Source organism: Herpailurus yagouaroundi, unplaced genomic scaffold (assembly GCF_014898765.1).
Source record: "Herpailurus yagouaroundi ecotype Mexico unplaced genomic scaffold, PumYag 140, whole genome shotgun sequence".
Taxonomy (NCBI): Eukaryota; Metazoa; Chordata; class Mammalia; order Carnivora; family Felidae; genus Herpailurus; species Herpailurus yagouaroundi.
In genome coordinates, this window is record NW_024412395.1 from 19,319,116 (window position 1) to 19,328,751 (window position 9,636).

Consider the following 9,636-nt stretch of genomic DNA (forward strand, 5'->3'; position numbering starts at 1 on the left):
ATAAAGAAGCAGAGTTTTTGTATATAATTGAAGTTAAGCTAATACAAATTCAAAGTAGAGTGTTATAACTTTAGGATGTTAGGTGTAATGCCTAAGGTAAACACAAAGGAAAATGCTATGGAATATATGCAAAAGGAAATAAGAAAGGAATTTAAACATCTAACTACAAAAAAAAAGAGTATGCAGGGGGGCCGCCTGGGTGACTCAGTTGGTTAAGCGTCCAACTTTGGCTCAGGTCATGATCTCACGGTTCGTGGGTTCGAGCCCCATGTCAGGCTCTGTGCAGACACGCTCAGTGGAGCCTGCTTCCGATTCTCTGTCTCCCTCTGTCTCTGCCCTCCCCTGCTCATGCTCTGTCTCACTCTGTCTCTGAAAAATAAATAAACTTTAAAAAAAATTTTTTTTTTAAATGGAGTATGCAGGAAATGAGGGGTAATAAGGAAGCTATAAGGCATATAGAAAATGGCAAAATGACATTGGCAAGTCCCTCTTTATCAGTTATTTTAACTCTAAAGACAGATTGGCAGAATGGATAAAAACACTTGATCTAACTAAGAGATCTAAGAGACTCCCTTTAGGTCCAAAGACACAAATGAATTGAAAGTGACAAGATGCAAAAATACAGTCCATGAAAATAGCAAGCAAAAGAGAGTAGGTAGGGGTAGTTATGTTAATATTAGATAAAATAAGACTTTAGATCCAAAAAATTTTCTAGATACAAAAGTTCAATACAGTAAGAAGATATAATAATTATAAACCTGATTGTATAAACCTAATAATTACTTACCTGATAACAGACCATCAAGTAATAGTTGGAAACTTTAACACTCCACTCTCAATAATGGATACAACAACCAGGCAAGAGTTAAGTAAGGAAATAGAGAACTTAAACACAAAAAAACAACTAGATCTAACAGACATACAAAGAGCATTCTACCTACACATCTGGTCACTTGTGAACAGTGTATACATTCTTCTTGTGCACATGGGACATATTCTTGGATAGACCATATCCAAGGCCAAAGTTCAATCTCAGTAGATTTTAAAGGGTAGATATGAGCCAACATTGTACTGGGAGTTCTACCTGGAGCTGTTAGGCAAGAAAAAGATATAAAAGGCATCCAAATTGGGAGAGGAAGTAGTAAAATTCTGTTTACAGATAATATGCTTTCCCCCTAATACTATAACTAGAAAGGAAAAAATAGTAATTTAACATTGAAGAAACCTGGCAGAAACCACCTTACAAGTGATGGAAGTAAGCATCACCAGTACTGTGTCAACACATGGACCTCAGGTTCCCTCTTACATGATGCATTGAGAAGGACACAGCATCACTTTCCTAGTACTCCTTCCCCAAATGTATCTTGTGAATTTGGGGATGAGGAAGTAGCAGGCAAAGCCAAATTGAGGGACATTTTACAAAATAACTGATCTTCAAAATGACCATCAGAAACTGATCTTCAAAAATGTCAAAGTCATGAAAGAGAAAAAAGACTGAGGCTCTGCTCCAGATTTAAAAAGATGAAAGAGACGTGACAACTAAATGCAACATTTGATTCTGGACTAGAAGAGGAAATGTTTTCTTTTTTCTTTCTTTTTTTTTTTTTTTTTCTGTAAACTATGTTAGTAGGACAATTGGTGAAATTTGAATAAACTCTATAGATTACATAATCTTACTGTCTTATTAATTGCCTGATTTTGATAATTCTTTTTTTTTCCCAAGGGCTTTTCTTAGAAACCTCTTTATTTCAAGTGTTCTTAAACACTCTACTACATATATTACAGAATAGGATCACTTTTATATAGATTTGATGATTCGACTGTGGCTATTTATGTAAGAAAATATCCTTGTTTTTAGGAAAAAGACACTAAATTAGTTATTTTGGGATGAAGTATCGTGAACAACTCATTCTCAAATAGTTTGGGAAAAAAATAACAGTATATACAGAGAAAGAGATAAAGGTTTAAAAAACATGCAGAGAGAGATTTATATAAAAACATAAGAATATGGGAAATCCGAGAATTCTTTGTATTATTTTTGGTAACTGTCCTTTAGGGATGAATTGTTTAAAAAGGAAATGCTAAACAGTTAACATGAAAAAAAGAATGAGATGGAGCACCTGGGTGGCTCCGTTGGTTAAGGTGCTGACTTCAGCTCAGGTCATGATCTTGCACTCCGTGAGTTCAATCCCCATATCGGGCTCTGTGCTGACAGCTCAGAGCCTGGAACCTGCTTCAGATTCTGTGTCTCCTCCTCTCTCTGCCCCTCTGCCTCTCATGCTGTCTCTCTGTCTCTGTCAAAAATAAATAAATATTTTTTAAAAATTAAAAAAAAAAAGAATGAGATAAATGTGTATTTTTTCTCATGGAAAAGTATCTCCAATATGATTGTCCAGGTACAAAAGCAAGATTAAAAAATAGGATGTGTAGTCTACTTCCATTTTTATAAAACATAGACATGGATGCATACATTTCGGCGTAGAAACAACCTGTTACTGGTACTTACCTTTGGGAGTTGAAAACTGTAAATTTTCATGTTTTAACTCTTACAATAACAAGTATATATTTGTAATCAGAAAAAAATGAAAAATTTTGTTCAAAAGCTAATTTGCCAAATTGTGACTAAAATGCTGACCAGTTTTTTTGATGTGATTACAGCACAGCCCTCAACTCAGTAGTCCCATTGTTTCACCAGCTCAGTCGCCAGCACCAGCGCAGCTGACCACCCTGAAAACTGTCCGTCCTTCTGGACCACCCCTTTCCATCATACCTCAGTTTTCTAGACCTTTTGTTCCAGGGCAAGGTAAGTGCTTGAAACTAGTCACAGCCTCAGAGTTGTAGGACATCCCTTCCCCTGGATGATGTATGGAATTGTCGAATCACTGTATTATACACCTGACACTGATGTAACACTGTATGTTAACTATACTGGAATTAATTTTTTTTTTTTTAATTAAAAATAAGACATCCTTTCTCAATCACTTTGTGATTTCCCTTGGTACTGCTTTCAGTTCTCCACAGGACTGCATTTTGACCTCCACCCAGGCATATTTATTACCATATATTCTCCTAACCTTAATGTTTCATCACTAGTTAATAATTACTAACTTAGTAATTCCTTCCATTCAGTAATTCTTTATGTGATATAGTTAAAGTGACCTTAACTTATTATCCTTAGACTCCATTTCTCTGTAGTAGTAATATGCAATGCTATGAACTTGTTCTTTATTTCTAATACCTATATTACAGTAGCATATATCAAGAGTTTATTCAAAAATGTATTCAACAGTTTTTGAGGCCTTATTGTGACCCTGACATACAAAAACGAGTAAGGTGAAGTCCTCTTCCTCACTGACCCTCGGTCTAATTGGAGGAACAGACCGCAAATGGATGATTATAGAATAATATTTTTGGAATTTATCCTAAGCATAATGCACACAATGATTTATCCACAGAAGAGTTTGGTCTATAGCAGAAAAAATGCAAAACAACCTAAATGTCTTATCAGTAAGGATTAGAGTATATCTATATAGGGAATACTAAGTAGTTATCCAAAAAATGTGTTTTAAAGAATCATTGAAAGAAGAAATACAGTACAGTGAATGATTTTTAAAAACATGTTACATGAAGAGGAGTGGTGGTAGATACACACTTCAAGTTATGGAATGAGTAAGTCACAGGCATGGGGAGTATAATATAGGGAGTATATTCAATGGTATTATAATGGCATTGTATGGTGACAGATGGTAGGTACACTTGTGGTGAGCATAGCATAACATCTAACTTGTCCAGTCACTGTGTTGTACACCTGAAACTAATGTAACATTGTATATCGACTGTACTTCCATCTATTTATTTTGCAGGAGAGTGCAAGAGAGGGGGTTACTGGAGAGATGTCTAGTAAGCCTTTGAAAAGGTGCTCAACATCATCCATTAATTATTAGGGAAAGGAATATTAAAATCTGAATGAAATATCACTTTGACCCCACTAGAATGGCTATAATAAAAGATTAACACCACTGAATGTAGGTGAAATTACAGAATTCTTGCACATTGGTATGGAGGAGTAAAATGATAAAACCATTTTGGAAAAAAGATTTGAGTTTCTTACAAAATTAATCACTTACCTTGCAATGCAGCAATTCCACTCCTAGGTATTTCCCCAAGAGAAATGAAAACATATTTATGTAGACTTGTACAGCAAATTATATAACAACTTTATTTTATTATAATCACCCAAACTGGACATAACCCAAATGTCCACCAACAAGAGACTAGATATACAGATTGTAATGGATCCTTACAATGGAATACTATTGAACAACATGAATGAACAAGGCAGACTGATCTGAAACAACATGGATTAATTTCAGAGTCATTATGTTAAGCAAAAAACAAGCCAGACACAAAGGCATACTATATTATTCTAATTAAATGAAATCCAGTTATAGGCTAACTAAGGTATGATGTTAGAAATCACATAGTCCTGTGGATGGGATATGGACTTGACTGGTAAGGAGCTTGAGGGCACTTTTCAAGGGATGGAAATGTTCATTGTCTTTTTGGGTTTTGATTACATGAACTTTACAATTGTTGGAATTCATCAAACACTAAAGATGTGCATTTTATTTTATCTAAATTATATCTAAATTTTTTTAAACATTTATAAAACACACAGAACAAAGACTGAAAAGATACACACCAAGATGTTAGAAGTGATGGAATTACTAGAATGGTTTTTATTTTCCCTTTTGTAATTGTTTCCAGGTTTTCTACAAAGCCACGTACTTTAATAATCTAGAAAAATAAAACATAAAAAGTGAATTGAAAGGGCGACTGGGTGGCTCAGTTGGTTAATCGTCTGACTTCAGCTCAGGTCGTTATCTCACGGATCCTGAGTTAAAGCCCCACATCGGTTCTGTGCTGACAGCTCAGAGCCTGGAGCCTGCTTCCAATTCTGTGTCTCCCTCTCTCTCTGCCCCTCCCCCACACACACTCTGTTTCTCTCTCTCTCTTTCTCTCAAAAATAAATAAACATTTGAAAAAAAATTTTTAAGTTCATTGAAATCGTGTGTGGCAATAGTGTGATACTGGGATGCCTGTTCTAGGAGGAACATACAGCATGGCCTATATGGAGGAGTCTGATGATTGCTGTCTACAGCTCATCTCTATATAAGAATACTGCTCCACCAGCCTAAACTTAACTCTGACTTTCTTGCAGCTGTTCTTTATACATCTTCGTGCTTTGCATTGTATCTCTGATCTCAGTGCTAAGCCTCCATGCCATATCTGCCCTTCACATGGTGCTTGGGAAGGAGCAAGTCTGTCATGGGTGTGTCCTGCAGGGAGCTGCCCTCACACCTTCACACTGTTCGTCAGATTAGAGCTCTGTGGAGTAGGGAGAAGTCCACAATGTGCTTTTCTCTGTTATCAAGCTTTCAGGAGAAGGGATGTATGATTCCCTGAAGTGCTTTCCTGGCTCCTGTGCATAATCCCCCTCCAAACGCAGAATGTGCTGAATTGGGGAACTTATGGGTAAAATAAAATGAGGATATTAACAAATGAAAACATTCTCCAGGAGAATGTCTTTGCAGTCAGCATTTATTAAGCCCTTTAAAGAGTGTTTAAGAGCAGATCCAAGACCTGAAATGTAAATATACCCTTTGGTTAACACCGTAAAAATGTTTGTAATGGGTGCCTGGCTGGCTCAGTCAAAAGAGCATGCAACTCTTGATCTCAGGGTCATGAGATTACAATGGGTGTAGAGAAAAGTTTGCAATGAGAATATATAAATGTATATATGCATATATTTGTAGTAATTAATAGTGATTTGGGGAGGGGTGCCTAGCTGGCTCAGTCAGTAGAGCGTGTGACTCTTGATGTCGGAGTTGTGGGTTCCAGCCCCACAATGAGTGCAGAGATTACTTAAAAAATTAAAAATCTTAAAAAAAAAAAAATAGTGACTTTGGGAAGATAAACTTAATGTTTTTCCTTCTCCTCAAATGTAAGTCATTAATTTTTAATCATCATAGAAAACATGGATTTTAGCATCTCACATGGGTGGAAATGGGTATTACAGTTCTTCTGGAATGTTAAGGTATAAATAGGTTAAGGTAAATGAAGCTTCCCTCCTTCCTATCCCCCGTCTTCCCAGTTCCTACCTCCTACTTTCTTCATAACCACTGTTATTAGTCCTTACTCCTTTCAGAAGTTTACCTTCCTCTTGAAAGGGAAGATGGAAACTTAAATTCTTTTTTAAAATGTCAGTACCTACACTTTTTTAATCTACCAAATGTGTTTTCCCTACTCATGTTAACTATTTTGGACAATTTAGAAAACTTAGGGAAGTACTTTTAGAACTGAGCAGAAAACAATGTAAAAGTTTTTTTAATTAACTTTCAGGAGATGCCAGATATCCATTACTTGGCCAGCCTCTGCAGTACAACCCTCCTGCTGTTCTGCACGGACACATTGCAACCCAACAGGTATGAAAGCTGTCTCGTGGCCTAGGCTTTGTTGGCAGGATGTCATAGCTCCTTTGCACAGAGTGTGGGGGGTTCTGGGCCCACCTGCTGGCAGTTCACAAGAAGTCCTCTGTACCACAGCCAGCTGACTTATCGATGTTGTCCCATTGAGTCTGGCCACACAGAGAGCAGACAAGGAAGAAGGTGGTTTGCTGTTTGGCTAAGCGATCAGTGCTATCCCAAAGTGGGAGGGGCGGGGGGGGGGGGCGGGGGCCACAAGCTGGGGCCTTGCTTATGAAAGACAGCAAATGACTCGTTATAGGGAGGAACAGAAGTGCCATTGCCACCCGGTCTTTGGATTGGATTTTTTTCTGCTAAAGTATAGAGCCCAGACTGGGTATGTTTAAGGGTTAAGTGTTTAAACATTACAGACCTATTTTTCAGCACTGTTAACCTTATTTCTCATCTGTTTGTGGGTTTTCAGGGTCAGTCTGGCAACAGGCATGGAAATCGAGGAAGGAAACAAGCTAAAAAAGCTGCATCCACTGACCTTGGTGCAGGAGAGCCAGGTGTGTCCCTGAGAGGCAATTAGATGTGGTTCTACAAACTGTCAACCAGTTCAACACTCTTTAGACAAAAATGGGTTTTCCTCTCCTAAAGTCCTGCACATTACAGGAAATTATGTCATCTGTAATGTAGGGCTCTTAAGTATATTCTTGTAATTGTCTCATTTCACAGTGCAGCTATAGGTGGATTTAGTAGGGATGAAGGGACCAAAGGGAAAAGTTATGTGTGAAAGGAACAGATAGAATGATATTCTTTGCCTGTGTGTTTTTGGAAAAAGGAAGTAGTCCTTACACCCATGCAGAGATAGTCTGATGAACAAAAACTGCCTTTCTGTGGCAGAGTGCTTTCAATATGTACTCAACAGCCTTGGGTCATTACGACAAGGGCTGTTATCTTTATTTTACAGTGGGGCCATGAAGTTCAGGAGACCGCTCAAGATAACACACCTAACTTAGAGAAGCCACTATACAATGGTGTGTTTTCTATGCATAGCTTTCAGTGAAGACCGAGATGGGTAGTTTAGTACCATTAGCTCTGCACCCCTTGCCTAAGGGGTAAGTAGGAATGATTTTTTAAATGGCCATAATTACAGTTTTGTGGGTTTGAATGGTTTTACAAAATCCCGTTCATTTCTTATGTCATATTTGGGTCTTCGGTACTTTCTGCCCACCATTTTGGTAACAGGGATTATTAATTCTATACCTTTTCCATTCTAGTTGTTGGGAAGGTCTTGGAAATTACTGAACTCCCTGATGGAATAACTCGCATGGAAGCCGAGAAGCTTTTTGGGGAACTCTTTAAAATTGGTGCCAAGATCCGGTGGCTCCGAGACCCTCAATCCCAGCCCCAGCTGCGTCGTCACCCCCTCTGCTGTGGCAGCGGGGACAACACTGTCAATCCTGAACGCTCTAAACCCAGTGACTTGGCCTCCACTTACACCGTCTTAGCCACATTCCCCTCCATTTCAGCTGCACAGAATGCATTGAAGAAACAAATTAACTCAGTTAACAAGTTTAAGCTGAGAACGAGCAAGAAGCACTATGACTTCCACATTCTGGAAAGGGCGAGTTCTCAGTAACAGAGCCACCTTGGACCCTTGGCCTTTATGATTCCCCTGTCCTCACCCATCTTTAATTGGCTTGGTTTTTGGAGCTTCTGTTAACATGATAGAGACTCCTAGGACGTGTGGTCATGGCGTTATAGCTTTTGAAGACAGGCCAGTGATCCAGCAAAGGGGGGAAATTACACATTTCACTCCAAATGACTGTAGGAATCCACATCGGAATGATACAGAGTTAGCAGCTTTTTCCGAGGAAATGCTGTTCAAATGCCTCCTAACTTTTATAGTTATTTTGTTTTATATTTCTGAATTCTTGTATCAGATCCAGAGCTCTATTGTACAGCAAATTATTCTTCAAAATGATTACAACCAGTTGCAACCTGTATTTCTTTTTTGCAGCCAGCACAATGTGACCCAACAGAGAATTTGGGGGAAAAAGAATGCAGGAATGGAATAACCAAGTCAAAACCATGTACTATCTTCTTGGGGGGCTGGACGGTGACTGAGGAGAGCCCACAAATAGACCATTACTCTTTCCCTGTATCTCTAAACACAGAAACAATTTGCAAAAAATACAGAACTCCCTCATAGGGTCCTTTCCTTATTCATTTAGGTAGTATGAACATTAAGTGTAAAGCAAATTATGTTCTTAACACTTTTTAATCAAACCACTTAGATTCAAGGGGGAATAGGAATCATTTTAGGCAGGAAAATACTTCCACTTTTTTTTTTTTAAGTGTCCCTCTGATAACTAAATGCCACTTATTTGCATTCCCCTCGTGAATATTTTGTCACCTAAGGAAATGCATTTGATGAGTGCTGGAAACTTCTTAAGTGGTTTAAAATCTGTTTTCATTGTTTGCAGCGGATCACTGGACATCAAAGATTCATTGCACTTATGAACAAGGAACCTTTTTTTCATTTTCTGTGTAATTTGCAAGGCTGTACAATGTGTGCTGATGCAAGCCTTTTTCAGTTCAAGAGAATAAATGTTTACAAATACAGACCCATTTTGTCTTTTGTAAATTAAAAACACCTTTTTCAATGAGTATTAGTGTGGAAGACCTCCCCCATCTTGAAGACTTCTATTTTAGATTTTAGACAGAAGACAGTAATCCTAATCATTTTACAAAAGTCCTACAAAGCATTGCTTTCTCTGTGGGAGTGATGCCTGTGGGTATGACTCCCGTCATTTTGTTCTCTCATAAAGTTAATACCAGTCAATGAAAGATAGTCTTTAGTATGAATACACTTACAGTCAGGCAGCTAAAAATCAAACATTATGTTTGGTTAGATAAAGAATTTGTGGTTTTAGCCAACATATTGAGCACCCAGTTGTCCAGTTTACCTCAAATGCTTTATAGAAAACTTTTCCCGTTTGCTAGCCAAGCAAAGTCAAACTGTTTGTGAAACCCAAAAGGTGGGAATGTCTGCCATCTGCAACTTGGCTAGAACCCGGTTTGCTTCCAGCCTAGACTACAGGTTTACTTGGCAACTCAAGAGCAACAGGTGTTACCAGACTGGTGCAGATGTTCACTCGCTCTA

At 38.1% G+C, this 9,636-nt stretch overlaps 1 protein-coding gene across 14 annotated transcripts in view; it reads left to right on the forward strand.

Annotated features, from left to right (window-relative positions):
• R3HDM1 (R3H domain containing 1) overlaps nucleotides 1-9,097 on the forward strand; it is a 206,357-nt gene extending 197,260 nt beyond the window's left edge. For all 14 annotated transcript variants that reach the window (XM_040474936.1, XM_040474937.1, XM_040474935.1 and 11 more), the window contains 4 exons: nucleotides 2,659-2,803; nucleotides 6,403-6,485; nucleotides 6,949-7,033; nucleotides 7,748-9,097. In XM_040474936.1, coding sequence (XP_040330870.1) covers nucleotides 2,659-2,803; nucleotides 6,403-6,485; nucleotides 6,949-7,033; nucleotides 7,748-8,109 — 675 coding nt within the window. In that variant the 3' untranslated portion in view covers nucleotides 8,110-9,097. The remainder of the gene's footprint in view (nucleotides 1-2,658; nucleotides 2,804-6,402; nucleotides 6,486-6,948; nucleotides 7,034-7,747) is intronic.
• Nucleotides 9,098-9,636: the final 539 nt, after the last annotated feature.